This window comes from Corvus cornix, chromosome 1A, assembly GCF_000738735.6.
Source record: "Corvus cornix cornix isolate S_Up_H32 chromosome 1A, ASM73873v5, whole genome shotgun sequence".
In the NCBI taxonomy this organism is placed as follows: Eukaryota; Metazoa; Chordata; class Aves; order Passeriformes; family Corvidae; genus Corvus; species Corvus cornix.
The window spans coordinates 73,479,055-73,496,391 of NC_047057.1; the positions used below are offsets into that span (position 1 = coordinate 73,479,055).

The window sequence follows — 17,337 nt, forward strand, 5'->3', positions numbered from 1 at the left end:
CAGACACTTCACAAGGAGTGGGAGCACTAAAATGAATCCAAGGAGCATGGATGCTCTGCTTGTGATGCACTCTGCATGGGAGGAGCATGCACTGTCCTGAACAGCTTGTGATGGAAAAAGTTAGTAACTGTGAAAGTCAGGTTTCAGCTGGGAAATGATAGGCTGTCCCATGGAGCTGGCAGGTAGCTGCAGGACATCGTTACTAGGCTTTGGGAGGAAACCAGGAGCTCAGGAAGTTGTGTGGCACCAGAGTGACTTAAAAAATGGGATGAAGAAGAGCAGAAATTCACTGCAGCTGTCGCTGAGAACCAGCATTTTTTGCTGAAGAGGTCAAAGATATTTTCATTTTTTAAGAATAAACTCCCCAAAGTTGTCACAACACTGCATACATGTGTGCGGAACAGCCTGTAGCATTCTGCATTGCACAGGACAGAGGGAACTAAGGGCAGGCAGCTGCCTCACAAGCCCACAAGCCCTGCCTTCACCAGCACAGTCTGGCTGACTGGAAGAGGGGAGCTGAGGATGGTCTGGGGCAGGAGCCAGTCTGCAGAGGGACTGCTTTACCTGGGAAATGCCACTGAGGTAGGTATCGCCTACCACCCTGCTTTGGATCATAGCAGGAGATGCCCAGCATCTGATGATCAGTCCGTTTGAAAGGCTTCACAGCTCCCACCAAAATCAAGGGAAAGTTACTTGGTATAGGAAAAGCAATGCTTTATGGTGTTTTTCCCATTGCCACAGACAATGTCTGTGGTGCTAACTGCTGGCATCCTCCCTCACAGCAGCAGGTCTGTGAGGAGCACTGTACATCAGATTATCAGTCCACAGCCCAGATTTGAGCTCAGGGGCAGAATAATTGTCAGAGAGCAGGTGAAGCAAAGCTGCTCTCCTTCTCTGTTTCACGGCCGTTCGGCAGGAGAGGAACAGGGAGCTGGGAGCATTGGCTCTCTAGATGCCTTTGCCCCCGGCAATGGTTGTGGATCACTATTGGCTGTCAGTTTGCTCATCAGCTTAATTAACAGCGCCTTCCTCTCCACAGCGACTGAAGCAGCTGATTTCCCCGGCGGAGGACCTGCCGCAGCCGAAGAAGCGGCACGTGGCGGGGCCGTCAGAGCTGAGGCGCGAGGGATGGTCTCCTCCGGTCCAGGAGGTGATCATCACAGAGAGAGAAACCCACTTCTAAGGCATCTGGGATGTTTCCTCCATAACCCAGACTGATTTGCTCTCTGCTTCCCAAAGTGGTTTCTTTTCTCTTCCCTTCATTCCTTCACATCTGTGACAGAAGCATCTGGGACACCCTCTCCTTCCAGACAGCTGGTTGCACCCACTGGGAACAGCATTTCTTTTACACCTTGGGGACAACTCTTCTCGTCAGCAGCTGTGGAGAGTGCAGCACACTTTTGTCAGAAGTGCCCTTCAGTACTGACACAGGTTAGGAAGAGAAAAACAACATTGTAGCAAAAAAAGAAAAAAGGGGAAAAAAAAGTGTGTTCTTGTTGGGAGGAGGAAAAGAAACCACAGTGGTGAGAGTGGTGAAGGAGAGCAGAGATTAAAGGTGTGAAGGAACCAAGTTAGGGGTGCAAAAGCACAAAATGATGGGGCATTGGCACAGGAAATAAGTAAGTTGGTTCAGTAGTTCATAAGAAGCTGGAGGATGACAAAGGAAAGTGCATTGCTAGGTGACCTATGTGCAAGGGAGAGAGAGCCAGGAACATATCATAGCCAATGATAAAAGGAGGCTGCAGTGTCAGTAGTTACAGCTTCAGCTGTCACTGGAAGGGAAAGGAGTGACAGAGTGCTCAACGCCATCGTAGTTGATGATGATGGATCTCAAGGCAGTCTCAGTCTGGAAAAGGGGGTAAGGAATAACTATCTAGGGGACTAGATGTTGGTCAAAACTACACGGCCCAGTGAAAACGCATCCGAGAGTGAAACCGATGAATATTTGACAATTCTTTCAGAAAATTCATGGAGTGCAAGAAAAGTCCCAGAGCAGTTGGTAAAAAAAAAAAGAGCTGCAGCACAGCTGGGAAAATGAGACCCTGAGGACTGCACGCCCACAGATTTAACTGCACTGCTGGGGCATTTTGTAGAGAAATTAATGAAGGAGTTGATAGGCCTGATCCTGTGCTGCAGAGTAGCTTTGGGAAGAGGGTGGGAGAATGATTGCACTCCCTTGGCTTTGCTGCAGATGACTGCTCAGGGGACAAGGAAGACATAATCAGGCGCAACAATCATCAGCTCAGGCAAGATAAAGCAAAATTAATAGGTAAGATGGGTTCATTGGAAGCAGATTTTGTCAAATTAAAGGTTGGTTGTTGCCAGGGTAGTCAAAAATGTGATGTGATGGGTGGGAGGAATTGTGTTTGGATGCGGGGTTTGGTGCAATGCCAGATGACTCTGTCCTGTGGAGGCTGGGGCTGTAAAGCTCCCTGCCAAATCCTGCTTCAATGCCTGTCAAAATTTCACATCTAAACCCACCAGAAAAGCCAGTGGCAGCATGCACCCCAGGAGCTCTGCTGCGGTCAAGGGTACACGTGCTGGTGCACGGCTGTGCTGCAATATTGGTGCATCCAACCACGCCAGAGAATGGCCATCAAAATGAATCACAGATGCCACAGGTTCCTTTCCCTTGTTCCTTGTTCCAAGTAATTGCTTTTCCCCGTGCTGTGTGGAGATAAACGACCGGCGCTGAAAGCAAGGGGGGAAATCGGGCCTCATCTGCGTGGCTCGGTACCTATTCCAATTGCTATGGGAACCTTATCTGCTGCAGCTTCCTCTGAGTTTAACTGGAGAATTAGCATAGGGCAATCTTTTCCCCGTTTAATTTCCTTTCCTTTAAAAACGAAAAACTGCAAACTGCTGGTGAAATGAACGCTGAAAGTCAAGTACCAGAATTTGTACCTCTCTGGGACATTATCAGTTGATTGGAAATGTTTTACTGTGGAAGGTGGAGAAAGCTGGCAAACCTCATTCACATTCCCTGCAAAGGACTGCAGCACCACATAGGACACCATTTATTGTATTTTCATTTTTTTAAAGAGCTGGATGTCATGCTGCAAATACTGTGGGAAGAGCTTAGCACCCAGAGGCTTGCAGTCAGGCCTCATGGTAAGTAGTTTGATGATTTTTCCTCTCCCTCCCACCAGTGTTGCTCATGATTTGGTGGGACAAGCAGCTCCTTCCCAGTCTTGGTTCTTGCACAATCCTTGGTAGGACATTTAGCCCCTTTGCTCCTGCTGCCATGCCTTTGAGATGTAAGGTAGTGTGGTGCTGTCAGAGAAGTTGTGGAGATGTGTTCACTTCTTTTTCTGAGGCAGTTGAGTAACACCACAAAAGTCCTAGACAGAAACAACTTTTCGGTTTGGAACACAAATGTGGGGCCGTGTTATTGAAAATAAACACTACATGAACTTGTTCCTCTGTTCCTTATGTATATTCTGACAATAGCGTCCCACCTCTGCCAGGAAGCAACTTACTTTAATAAAGGCAGAGGATTTTTTTCAACAGACACAGAGATTGCTGTGTCCATTGAAAGCAATCATAGAATTCCCAGGATCAGGAAATTAATCCAGTTTCTTTGGATGGAATTGACAAAGTTTCAGGAATTTTAAGTCAAAGCTCAGTGACCCAGTGTCATTTAATTCCCTTTCCTTTAAAAACTAAAAACACCCGCATACACCCAGCTGAGGGAACAGGGGAAAATGCCACCAGTGGCTGTTTTTTGCTGTGAGACCCCCAGCACAATTAGAGACCAAGTAGTGGTTTGTTAAATTTACACAAATATCTCAGGCATTGCTGCATGCATGTGACAGGTCTGACAGGTCTCCATCAACCCCTGGAATCGGGCACCTCTGAGTCTGATGGGAAACTGCTCCTGTCCTGCACACACCAGGAATACACTACTGAATGGCTGGTATGGAGAGGAGGGAGAGATTTATTTTTTTTCCCCCGTAATTGTTGATAACGTGCCAAGACACGATGCATTTGGAGTCCAAGAAAAGGTACAAGGTGGCCATACTGTGCTGCTCCTCCCAGCTGGAATTAAAACACTGTATACAGAAGAAAGGACAGACACCTGTAAACACCTAACTACCATTTCTGGGTTTCCAGTTCATTTATTGTTCTGGTTTTGATGGGGTTTTTTTTCTTCATAAAAAGGTCATTTTCACCCCTCTCTCCAGAAGGAAAGACAGGAACATAGTTTGTTAAAAAAGAAATCAAGCCAAAAGGTCTTGTATTATCCTTTTCCATCCTGTTATTCCTGTTCCTTCCCACTTCGGCCTTCTCTCCCTTCTTCCTTTGACAATGACAAATGGTAAAAAAAGAAGGAAACGGTAATTGAAAACTTGTACTGGACAAAATTTGAAGAAAGAAAGATAAAACCATCAAATATCAATCACCAGGATCTCTTCAAGTTTTGTGACTTCAACCCTCAACATTGGTTTTTGGAGGGAGGAGAATTGCAGTGGGATTTCTCCTTGGCTCTCAAACGTTCTCCTGTCCCAGGTGATCACGGCGAAGGACAGTGACCTGCTGTAGCTTCCAACAAGCTGGAGGTGCAGCCATGCCCTCCCTCCAGCCCTCGCCTTAGCTTTTGGGCTGGAGAGAAGCCGTGCCCACCACAGCCCTGGTGCAGGGGCTAGCTGCCAAGGACTGGAACCACTGCTCCATCCTGAGCAAAGCTCTTGATTTCCCCTGTGCAGGTACACAGCTTGCCAAGGGTCGGAAGAAGAAAAAGGGCAGTAAGGACTGAACCGGAGGAAATGAAAACTCTTAGAAGAATAGGGGTTTCTCAGACCTTAGGCTGTGTTTGTTTTGTGTGAGTTATGGGTATTCTGCAGTGGTTGTGTGGTTTGTGCTGGAACCTGGAGACTTCCCTGAGATTTTGCTTCCCTGGTGTGTGGCAGGAGGGGTTTGCTGAGATGCTTCCCCCATCTTGAGGAGAGGTGGGCCTTGCACAGGTGGAAATAAGAGACGTGAGCCAAGTGACTTGGTTGCACAGCAAATGAGGGCTGGGAAAGAGACAGTCAGCAGTCACGAGGGCATATAGCAGTCATCAGGTCTTCTTGAAGTCCTTTGCTTTATCAGGTTACATGTGCTTACATATGGTAAGCTTCTAATAATTAGCTAAATTGTGGTTGAATGGGGTAAGAGGGGAGTAATGTTCATCAAAGGAGAAGATAAAATAACTTCTTCAAAAATTAAAATTTAAGACTCGAGAGGCTGAAGAGATGTGCATGTGCTGCTGTCCAGTTCTCTGTGCAAGGCTGCAGGGAAGGGCTGGGACATTAAAGTGAAGGACTTTACTCCTGAACCTGCCAGGGGAAGAGAAGCAATGTGTCTTAACAGTGCATGGATGGACAGTGTGGAGGGTGTTTTGCTTTGTGCTGTTTTTAAAGCCCACAATAAGCCCTGCCCCCTCAACTGCTTTTGGAGCATGATCCTGGCTCTGGTTTGCATCCCTGACCCACAGCTGCAAAGGAGGACATGTATTTTCAGAGCTGCCTGTTCTGGTTTGTCAAGCCTGAGCTTGGAAAGCTATGTGGAAAGGAAAGGGATTCCCAGGGAGAAATGCTTTCAATGTGTGTACAAAGCCAGTTGTGGGCAATTCCATCCTGTCTTGGTTTTCATGACATGCCAAGACCATTCTGTAAAATGGCTTTTTGATTTTTTTCTCCTGTTTCGTTTTGGTTTTTTTTACAGGCTGTAGAATAGTTTCCTGCCCAGCCTGGGTGACAGCCAGGATGGGAGCTCTGGACTAGGATGGCTGGTTTGGACCAGAGGCATACTTACACTCAATCGTTATCTGCCAGTGGCCACTAAACTTTTCCAAAACATGCTTTATCAAGTGTGCAGCTTTTGTTGTACCATGGTATAGACAGTGGTCTCTGGAGGAGGATGAGACATTACAGACCATCTGGTGCCTTTCTGGACCTCGTATTTCAACAGGACATGAAATAATCTTCTTTTTCTCACAGAGAAATAAAACTTCCCTCAAGCATAAAAGCAACCTGTCACTTTCACATATCCTGGAGAAGGGCCATCGCTGTAACAGGAGCTTCCTCCCCACATTCTAGCTTTGAAGTGAGGATGACCTGAGAGCTGGAGCTGGTGTTTCTTCATCAGGCTCTCCCGAAGCAGGGGTCTTTATGCTGGAGTGCTCCAAGCAGCATGCAAGTGGGTCCAGGAGCTGCTGAAGAGAAATCCCGCCAGTGGCAAGGCACAGCAGTGTAAATCCGTAGCCCTGGGTTAGCTGGGATGGTGGGAGGCAGCCTGGCAATGGGAACTGGCCTGGTTCAGAACTTTGGGGAAATCATGCCCAGGCAGTGTTAGTTTCTTGTGCAGTGCTTTTGGATGAGGTGTGAACTCCCCAGCCAGGCTAGGTGACTGTGGCTCCCCTTGGCACTGGTGTGATGCATACATCAGTCAAGGAACAGGGAGATGGTGGTGGGGTTCTCTCTTTGTGCCCTGTCCAATTCTTCCCTGGGTGTGTCTATCTCTCATCACCAACACCAGGCTCTCCCACCTCAAAATGCTTTTTCGGGGCTCAGCTTTACACCTGTTTTACACCTTAGTCAAAGCATAAATTACCAGCCAAGTAAAACAGAAGCTAAGGAGCAGCCTCCAGTTGTCCCGTCCTATAAACCCCCTTGTCCAGGAGCCCAAGCATGGGAGTCTGTATCTCCACATAGGCAAGCAGTGTGGTCAGGCACAGTTAGTTTTTTCAGAGCCTGTGGGTGAAGGATATTTGAACACGTTCAGAACATATTCACTTTACAGTATTTAAGCTGAGAAAATAACAGGAATTGATTTTTTTTTCTTTTTATGGGTTACCTGCTGCAATTAGATTTCAAAAGTTATTTGGTGCCTGAAATTTTTTTTACTATGACCCCCACTCCAGCTTCTTTTGCAGTACAAGACAGGGGGTGGCATTTCCCTTGTATTTGGGAGTTTTTGAGCTCAGGCTCACTTTCCTGTTTCTGTGGTCAAGGGAGGGAGCAGCAAAGCCTTTGCTGTTTGGCCTTGGGGTACCTGTGAGGTTTCATGTGAAGAGGAGAAAGGTGAAAGGGGGCTGATCCCTTTTGGGAAGTTAGAGGTACAGAACATCTCACATCAGTGTCTCCACATGGGCATGTGTGTGTTAGGGCATCTGGGGGAGAATTGTGCTTTGGTAGGTTTTGTCTTAATGACATCACTACTGTGACATTGTGGCAGAGGCTGGTGGTAAGTGTGTTGCTGTCAGCATCTTGAGTTTGTGAGGCTCTGGACTTACAAGTAGAGGTAATCTGTAATCTTGGTAAAGCTTTCCAAAATTTCTTCCCTCTCTGGAAGGAAGAGAAGGGTGTTTTAGTGACCGTGGGCAGAGGTGTCAGCTGCACCTTCTGGTTGTTCTGGCCAGAGTCCCTCGGGCAGGCTGATGTAGGACACATCGAGCGATGGCAAAGCAATTTCCCACCACCCAATCCTATCGATAGATGCAATTTCCCTGGAGGGTGGGGGTGTGTGAAACTTGATTGCTGCAGACAGAGGCTGGTTCTGGGTGTGTGCACCAGACAGCCAAGCAGCAGCAAGGCTGCAGGCTGGAGGTATTTCCCCTCACAGTGGAGGCTCCGTCCCTTCCGATGCAGTAATAAATGAGGTTGCCCCTGTGTGGCACTTCACAGAGGAGCCAGGCCTTTGCTCTTCCTTATCTCCAAGGCCTGTGTCCTTATCATGATGGAACACCTGTGGTAGACAGTGGTTATACTGCCTCTGTCAGTAACCCTGATTTCCATCTCATACTGTCCTCTTTTTCCTCCACATCTATCACACTTTTCCCACACCCCTGAGCTTTTGAGGTCAAACACAGCTGTGCAATAAGGCTTCTCCCTGTAGGAAAGCATGGCCATACTGTTCTATTGGGAAGTGGCATAAGCTCCATCAGTATAACTGTATTTATGCTGATTTAAAGCATCTACCTCAGAGCTTTTATTAGCATAAGCCTCTTAATAAAGAGGGAAAAAAAATCGTAAGAGCTACACCAATGATGTAACTAGACCTAGGGACACATATACTTTAAAGTTAGGTTGGTTTCACAGAGTATGTGATTTCAGTTAAATCTTCCAAAGTATGTGAAGACACTTCTATTTATGTTCCATTCACGCTAATTTTAATTTATATTAAGTCCATCAGGATCAAGTTTGAGCTAAGCTGAACATGGCATTACTGTTCACACTGTTTTTGATGGATTAGAAGCAATAGAGCTAAATCTTTCCAGTCCCTTGTGAGTCTCTTGCAGTTTCACTGACAGAAAGATGATCAGGTTGTTTTAACTACATTTATCAAAACAGCCTGCAGGCACAGGCACACTTTCATCAATGTGACTATGTCCACTTATTACCCAAATGGACTTTAAGCTGGAATAATCATGCTTCAAAGTGGGCTGCTCTGGTTTAATTTAGCCTAATTTGTTTTGATTTAGATGGGCAACACTGGTTGGGTAGACACGACCTAAGAGAACACCCTGCAGTGGGTAGGTACGGCTGTTACACAGGTCCTGCCAGGAATCCTCCCTGCAGAAATCCCGTGGCTGGTGTCCATGATAGCTCTCACTTTCTGGTTCCCAGGGCCTTGTGCTCCTTGATGCTTGCTGGGCATGTCACAGGGACAGAGCACACCCAGTGTCACTCAAACACCCCTGTGGCAGGGAAGATAGCTGGAGAGAAGGGGGTGAGGGGAGACTGCCACACTTAAAATCTGCTCCCAAATCACACCAGGGACACCGGTGGTACATGGCCCCTGGGGCCACCCAGGAACCTCCATGTCCCTGTGTCACCTGGACCTAAGGCATGCTCGTACTCTGGGGACTCCAGCCTTTGGAACATGTCTGAAGAAAGCTGAAAGCAGGTGCCTTACTGTCACCAGTACTTAGAGACCCACCAGCAATCAGCTTGGGAGCTTGCTGGCAGCTGCTGGGAGGTGGGTACTGGTGATTAAACCTCATGCTTTGGAAGGGCAACTCAGGTCTGGCTTTGCCCAGCGGGAAACTGAATCTGCATCGCAGTGAGATGCTGCAGGTGTCAGCCCTACCAGAAGAGTGGGCTGGGCTACCCACAGGAACCACCTCAAGCACCACCTCCAGCTGTGCTGTGCCTGGAGAAGGAGATGTCACGGTGCAGAGGGCTGAGCTTTCACTGGGCTTTAGCTGTTGGCAAAAGCCACAGACACGATAACGTGTGGGGCAGTGTGCTTCTCTTCTCTCAGAAACATCCATGTATACAGCCTTATTTATTTCAGCCAAATGGAAAAAATGGTCACACACCTGGAAATACTTTACCCACACAAACTGGAGGTGAAGGCTCTTCATCAAAAGAAAGAATATGGAAAATTACATGGAGGCATCTTTAAATGCATGGATTTTATTTTAGTGGCCGTTTCTTTCTCTGCTACCTAATATCCCCCTCCTCCCATAAGACATCTCAGGACTTGTCAGATTGATCTTCTTCATTTTGTGCTGGGCAACTCTTGGTCCTTCAGGTCTTTTCTGCTGACCGAAATCTCAGTGCTGACAAATCTTTAGCAGAGGAAGTTTTTCTCCCAGGTGTTTCTCAACCACATGAATTATGGTAAGGTGCACAGGACAAACAACACAAAAACCACTGAGCTTAACAGAACTTGGCTGTTTCACAGCTGACAAAGTCTTACTGCCAGAATATCCAGTGACATTATCTCACTAGTTCTCCCTGTTTCCGGAGTATTCCAGGGGAAAGAAAATGAATAGGCATGCACTGAACAAAAGCACTCCAACCCAATCTGTTTTTCTTTGGCAGGTCACTTTTCATCTCCTCCAGTGGTGGAAATTCCTTTTCTTTTCTTGTTCTTATTTTCAGTTTTGTTCTTGCCATATTTCTTTTACATTTTTATTCCTTCACCGTGTTCTGTTTTGTTTGTGCTGTTGACAGCAGGAGAGATTTAAAAATGCCCAGTCTTTGAAACAAGTCATCTCCAGATGAAATTGTTCCTAAGGGCTCCTAGCAGCTGCAGGGACAAGGGGCATAAATGCAGATTTAATACCAGTGGCTGAAGATAATTGTAAATAAAAGTACTATCTGTGAAAAGTATTTGACGGGTTTCCAGGGAAAGGATATTTCAAAGAAGCTGTGTGCCCTGGAAACATGGCTGGCAGCCTGTGGAGAGCTGTAACTGTGGGGGGCAAGACCTTTCTCCATGCCATAGGACTGGCTCATCCCAACTTGACCAGGAATGCCCAAGATGAGGAGTAGCAGAGATTCTGGCAGTTTTCCTGGGGAGAAGAGGTCAGTGAGGCTGGCAGGTGATTATGGTATTAACAGTCCAGCCACTGGTGACAAAGAAACTCTGGACACCACAAGGGGGGTTTTCAACAGGCCACCTGGGCTGGGAGTCACATACAGCACCTGTGAGTGAACGCTGGGAGGAATGAGCACAGGAATTGTCCTACCTTACCTATCCTGCTCTCACACGTTTTCCCTGTCTATTCCCTACCGGCCACCCTTTAGGATAGGATGGCCTGGGTGTCAGGAGTCAGACCAGACCTGAGCTCTGAGCCTGCTCAGAGAGGAAAGAGGCCAGCCAGCTTGGCCCCCACTGCAGGTTGGCAGGATTGCTGAGGTTGCAGAGGAGGAGGCCATGCCTTAGACTGGGCTCAAAAAAGCAGTGCCTGCCAGCCCTGCTGTGCTGGCCAGCTTTGCTTCTCTTTGGAGGTGGTGGACGTGGTGGGTTAGTCAGAGCCAGGCAGCCTCATATCTCATAACAGCTCTTTTCAGTGAGTGCAGCCCTATTCCTCTTTGCAAATTATCCCTGAGTGATTATACTTCTGCTTATTTTGCAATGATTGTGTTAATGATTTCTGCAAATGGATTTTAAACTAAGAGATGTCTAGCCTGATTATTTGGCTGCTTTCACCACTGTCATCACATCCAGTAGCTGTTATTCAGAAAACACTCTTTGCACTTGTGTTTACTCACACAGATTATATGGTGGGGTTGGGTTCTTTTGCTGGATATTTCCCAAGCCACCAAAAGCTTTGGAGGTGGCAGCCCAAATGCTTTGAATGCAAATACTGAAGCCAGCGAGTATTTGTCTATCAGCCAAGCTCTCATTTTCTGAGAACACACTGGTGAATCAAAATTTAGTCTCATGAACGTTCATGGAAAACAACCAAGAGAGCAGCTCCAAATCCCATCTTTTCAAATGAATTCTGCTTCTCTTCTAAGGCATGTTCCCAAATTCATTTGGGCTTACCAGTCCATGTCTAGTTCTTGCCAAGTATGAAATATCTATGTACTCTCTCCTTTTCTTCGTCCTACTTCCCTTTTTTCTGGAAAAGCAGGCATTGCTCAGACTGATGGTAAGAGGCCTTTCTCTCCAGCACCTTTGATACAGCCTGCTTCTGCCTCTAACTACCACAACAAATGTGATACGAAAACACTTGTGGCTTTCAAATTCAGTTTTTATCCCTTCAGTGGAAATGGTCACTTTCTGGCCTGTTTTCTTTCCAGACCAGAAGTGCATGAGGTGGGGAGATGGTTTGCTGTGCTTCCAGTGAAAGGAGTCTGCCTATGGCACATGGTGTTTCCAGCGGACCCACTGCAGTTCTCAGGTGTTCCTCAGCCAGGACTCTGTGGAGAGCTGTGAAAACACATTTAACAGGCTGCTTCCCTCAGGCCTGAGATCTCCACCTGCCCTGCAAGCAAATTGCTAATGTCTCTCTCTGTCTTTTTATTTTAGGAGGTGTCACATCAGCAATTGGGCTTGAGGAGAGATTGAAGACTGAGAGAGAACAGTGATGGATGGGCCAATGCCAGACTCAGAAAAGGGTGAGCTACGATATCTTGATAGCTGAAGTTCCACTCTTTTTGACAAAAGGAGGCCAGGGGCTTTGCTGCTGGCTCCCCTCTGAAACTACCTGCAGGTACCTCCTTTAATTTGGTTGGTTTGGCCAAAGCAAATCTGACCCAGTAACACAACATTACCTTCAAAAAGCCCTCACCTGGCTTGGGCTCCGTGGCAACTGCAAAGCAAGCTCGGCAGACAAGGGAGAGCTGATCCTCCTACAGGCTCCAGCACATCCAGGGCAGTGTCTGCACAATTCCCAGGAGACAGGGAAGCGTGCCTCTGCCAGCTCTGCTTTCACCAAGACTTGCATCACAGGATCACAGAATGGTTTGGGCTGGAAAGGACCTTAAAGATCTTCTAGCTTCAACCCTACTGCCGCAAGAAAAGCTCTCCAAGACACTGTGAGCCTTAGTTCATCAGGCAGGGATTTGATCTTGCTCCTGCAGGACTCAGCTGGCAGCAATTCCAGCGGTGCTGCATGGCGTGGTGGGTGATAATGATTTCCCTGCTGTGCACTGCATGCTCCCTGTGCTTGCAGGCCTGGGCAGTGCAGGCTGTGCTCAATTGCAGAGATACGGGATGGGTTTCCTAGGGAGCAAAGGCAGCACATTTTCACTGGCTGATTTTTTATCCCAGCTAAGAGCCTAAAGGAAAGATTCCTGAGACAGATGTAGTTTACTTCTCTTTTAACTTCATTAACTGCTAAATACGAGGTACTCAAACTCCCAGAGTGGTGTGGAGGACACAGACTCCCTGAGAGGGATGAGGGTGCTCTGTCAGACCCATAGCTTTCTTCCAGAAGGGATTGCCACTCACTGCATTTGCTTCAGCTCTGAGAGGATGCCTTTTTGTCAGGATGCCTCCAGCCTGTGTGCTGGAGAGCCGCTCAGCTCTCAAAGCCCCCTGGGTTTACCCAGTAAAAATAATGTTCTTTCTCCATTTTCCTTCTTTCCAGCCTCTCTGGCACCACTGTCTTTCTCCTTTAATGGCCAAAAAAGCCTGATGGGGGTCTTACTGCCTCCTCCAATCTCCTCTAGTGACCACTTAGTCTGAAATGTGATCTTTAAACACAGCCTGTTGGCAGGATAATAGCACAGATGTAGGTGGCACCACAAGCAGCAACCTCAACAAAGCTCTGAGGCAGCTGTTTTCCCTCCCATCTGTATGGGGCAAGGGCTTTGGCTCATGAGCTGTGTCAGGGTTAGCTGTGGTGGGTTACAGTGTGATTGCCTGCTCTAAGGCACAGAGGAACCTTTAAAGAAGGTGAGTTTTGATAGCAAGGAATAAAAATGTGGTGTTACCTTGGTACCCTCAGCGCACCTGAGCCTCCACGCAGCTGGTGCAATGTCATGAATGGGGTGAAGCCAGCCCTTGCTTGTGTGTGGGGGCAGGAGGGGAGTCAGGGCACTGTGTTGTCTCCTCAGCAGTGAAAGCCACTAAATGTACTTTTGTCACTATTTTGAGCACCCCTAGCTCTGCTTTAACACAAAGAGAGGAGCTGGTGAAGTGCTAAGGTGTCATCTCTGGGGAGAACTTTGTTTTAACTCACTTGGGCTCCTTCCCCTGCCTCTCTGTCAATGCTGCCTCTAACGAGGTGATGCTCACGGCATCGGCAGCTCCCCCATGCTGCTTTTGAGAGCGACTTCTCTCTAATCCCAGTGGATGGAAATTATGTTGGGCCCCAGAAAGGAAAATGAAAGAGAAGTAAAGGTTACGCACAAACTGTTTTAGAGCCAATGACAAGATTTACACACTAAGCAACTGCTTATTCACATGTGGCTCCTTTCCTTGGCTGATGGTTGGTACCTGCCACTTCAAACAAGAAGTATCCACTTTCCTGTGGCTGCCCCCTCCACCCCACAAGTCTGACCCAGAGCCAGTAATGCACTTGATCCTTGCAGGAACTAACAAATCCTTGCAGGAACTGCTGCAGCAATATGGGTTCAACCAACCCCTCACAGCCCACTTGCCTGTTGTCTCCCCCTTCTTTGGCATCAGGCCCTTTCGCTTTGTCCTCCCTCGTGCCCATGCCCTTGGAGCCTCTTCTCTCCCAGCAAACGTGATTTTCCAGGGGCTGTGGGACCCCCCCGCCCCACACCCACGACATGCAGGGTGTTGATTTGACTGGACATGAGCTCAAAGCTCATTAAGGACTTGTCGATACTGCAATGAGAAGCAGTGTGGGGTGAGGCAGGGAGAGAAGGGCCCTGTGGCAGGAGGGGCTCACAGCTCCCCTCTGCCTGTGGGAGCAGGTCTGTATGTACATCCCTGGGCTGGTGTGTCCGTGAGCAGCTCTGTGCGCCCCAAGGACCCGCCACCGGCTGGCACTGTGAGGCAGGTGAGTCCACTGGGACTGCAGTGTGTGGTCTGGGGTGTGAGCACTGGGGGCAGAGAAGGGAATGTCGAAGCAGTGGTGGCAAAGAGCCACCTGCCTGCACGAGCATCCCTGGGCAAGAGCAGTGCAGGTGCTGAGCTCTCCTCATCCATGCTGGGTTGGATGTGGGGCTGAGTGGCGCAGCACCCTGAGGACAAGGCAGGATGCAGGATTGTTTTTGTCTTCCAAAAGGTGATGGAGAGCTGAGCAAACAAGGACAGCCCTGCCTGGTGCTCAGTTGGAGCAGCGTGAAGCAGAGCAGGTTTAGCACAGCTTTACCCACAGCTGCACCACCGCAATGCCTAAATGTCTTCTGTTGGTTGCCATTGCCATGGCAATGTCCTCTTGGTCAAGAAAGACACCGGTTGCTGGGACAGCAGCAACTTTCCCTCTATCACTCCCATGCAGAGCTAACTGGATTCCCCTTGATGTTAACAGGCAGGTACAGCAACCAGCTTCCAAAACCTGCTCACTCAGCAAATCCTGGGCTGGAGAGGGTGGAAAAGAGGGGCATGAACCATCTCTCCCCCATGCTGCAGTGGGGGTGGCTGGGAAGGATCTGCAGGCATTGCTCCCTGCCCTGCTGCGTGAGCAACCTCCTGCTTCCATCCAGGGAGCTGGCACTACCAGGCAGAGCAAGAGGGGAGATGACTGTCCCAGAGCAGACCCGCAAATGGTACTGGGGTCCCAAATACTGGAAAGCTTCTCACAGTGCCTATGGGCTGGGGAAAAGTGTAGTGAGTGCAAATGATGGCTCAGTAAAGAGGCTGTCTCAGCACTTATGTGAAAACCTGGGGCAAGCTTCCCTGGGGAGGGTCTGCAGTGAGTAGGGCTCAGGGAGTGGGTTAGGTGATACCCACAGAAGAGGCATAGGCTCAGCTGCCCCTCCCTGGGGCTGGGATAGCCCTCCCCAGCCTTATGTGTTTCAGCCCCAAGGATCAACTTGACACAGTGTTCCAGGTTCTTGGTGCCCCTTCACAAAGGTCTTGCAAGCTCTGGTGGTCTGTGGCAGTGAACTCAGCTTCCTCACCTGTACAGCTGCTGGGATGTTTTCTGGAGTCTGTGTCTGTGCCCTTCCTTCCTAACTATCTGCAAGAGACTCAGACCCTAAAGGAGGTGACTCTCTCCTTTGGTGAAGCCTTCCCCATCCCTTCTCTGTCTCCCCAGCACTGGAGACCTGGACAAACTCACCCATCCCCTTCCTCCCTCCCCTCCTACCATCTCCCTGCTCTCTATCTCCCATGAGTGCTTCTTGGAGCTGCAGTCTGGATACCAAAGCTCCTCAATTTGCTGGTGACCTTGCTGTGATTCTGCCAGCACCTGGTAGAGACCTCCAGCACATTTCCAAGAAAAGCTCTGCAACAGTTCGGGATTTTGTTGTGTGGAGAACAAAAATGCAGCTGGAAATGCATTTTCCTCTGAAGGAACAAGCAACTAATGTCATTATACTGTGGGCGGACATGCCCATGACACTGAGTCGTGTTTGCTGGGGATAGAGCAAGGGGGTGTTTTGTCTGGCCCCTGTGGAGATGCTCATATGGTAAAGGCTGTTCCTGGTGCCAGAGGGCCAGGGCCTGCACCCTGGTATGGGCTGTGTGGGATGTGACTCGAGTCTTCAGCCAAGGCAACAGGGACAACCTTTCCTTCTTCTGCCTTATCTCCTGATCACAAGTCCTGGGGGAAGAGCTGCTCCTTCTGCACTGCTCTATCGAGCTTAGCACAAGAAGTGAGGATAGGAGATAATAATGCCCAGCTAGTTGCGGGTTGATCCTGGACAGCAGGGAATGGTGCTCTGGGTAATGAGCATGCTTTCCAAGCTCTTTTGAGGAAAACCTCAGCCAAGGGGCTGGAGGCTACCAATGCTCTTGCAAGATTCCTGCAGAGGCAGCTGGCTCTGCTGTTCTCTATTTTCCACCCCAAAAAAAGCATATTAACAAAGGGAGCTGTGTGGCAGCCTGAGGGCTCTGGAACATGATTATCTCTCTGGGTTCGTGGAGAAGAAGAACAAAGAGTTTGGCATCTGAGAATGAACACAGATTTTCTCTTCAGCTTGGCCGTGCTGCAGCAGGAAAACAATGTTGTGCTGTGCTTGGTGAGGCTCTAGTCTTTTTTTGGAGCTGGATACGTGTGCCAGAATGGTGACAGGAACATTCAGAGGCGCTGTGTTCTGAATGAGGTGCTGGGCAGCTGCTGTGACCCTGCGCAGAAGGAGCAGGGGGAAAGTCTGTGATTCTCTCATCCTTCTCCCATCTACCTTCCTCTTTGTGCTTTCATCTGAATGCAGCAGCAGAGATTTGTTGAGGCAGTGTAGGGTTTTTACCTGCTCATCTTACTCAGCAGGTGCTGGCTGGTGTGGAGCAGGCTGAACTTGTCTGTGCCCTGTGGATGGGTCATTTCCTAATCTGAGCTTCCCAGCCCCAGGAGACAGCCAGTCCTTTGCTCCTCTGCTACACAAGGTAGCTCCCTGGCACTGCTGGACAGCTCAGAGCAGATGCTGGATCATTCCCATGCTTGTTTCTGCTCTTGCCTTCACAGTTTTTATTCCTTATTCATTTTTATCATTTTTAAATTATGGGAACAAAGTCCAAGGTGACTTTCTCAAGTGCATGTCATCACTTTCCTTTGTAACACAAATTTTGCCCAATGTGTTCAGTTCAATGACTTCATTTAAAAAAAAAAAAGAGGAGCAAAAACTAAAAAAACAAAACAAAACAAAACAACCCAACAAAACCAAAAAAAAACGCACCAAAGCATACCAAGACAAATACAGCAAATAACCACTGACATCACTAGCAACATCTCTGGAGCTGCATCAAATCCAGCTTTATGTGTATGAAGTTACGATTTCTTCGCCCTCATGCACTGCACAGCCATGGCTTTTGCACAGCACTGGTGAGTCCTGGCAAGACAGGGCAGTTTACCCCTGGGAAGGCCAAAGTCTCCCCCAGGATGTTGCTTCACATCAGGATTTAAGCTAAAATCTTGGTTCAGAGGCATAGTTTCGGTGAGGTAGTGGCCAGTGAGCAGCAATTCAGGCTGCACTGACTGAGCTGTGACAGTGCAGCCTGTCTGGGGAAAAGAGAGAAGGGGCCAGTGTGGATGGC

General features: G+C 48.5%; 2 protein-coding genes across 10 annotated transcripts in view; both read left to right on the plus strand.

The window, feature by feature from the left end:
* LOC104692232 (sodium- and chloride-dependent betaine transporter) overlaps nucleotides 1–11,840 on the plus strand; it is a 53,773-nt gene extending 41,933 nt beyond the window's left edge. For 6 of the 8 annotated variants that reach the window (XM_019288649.3, XM_019288645.3, XM_019288643.3 and 3 more), the window contains one exon: nucleotides 1,040–3,420. In XM_019288649.3, coding sequence (XP_019144194.1) covers nucleotides 1,040–1,183 — 144 coding nt within the window. In that variant the 3' untranslated portion in view covers nucleotides 1,184–3,420. Of the gene's footprint in view, nucleotides 1–1,039; nucleotides 3,421–11,751 lie in introns of those variants that run through there. The other 2 variants (XR_002046523.3, XM_019288650.3) reach the window with 2 other exon arrangements.
* A 2,170-nt stretch (nucleotides 11,841–14,010) lies between these two features.
* LOC104692231 (sodium- and chloride-dependent GABA transporter 1-like) overlaps nucleotides 14,011–17,337 on the plus strand; it is a 35,572-nt gene continuing 32,245 nt past the window's right edge. Inside the window, exon 1 of one of the 2 annotated variants that reach the window (XM_010404088.4) lies at nucleotides 14,011–14,197. The gene's annotated coding sequence lies outside the window, so the exon portion shown is untranslated. The remainder of the gene's footprint in view (nucleotides 14,198–17,337) is intronic. The other variant, XM_019288653.3, reaches the window with a different exon arrangement.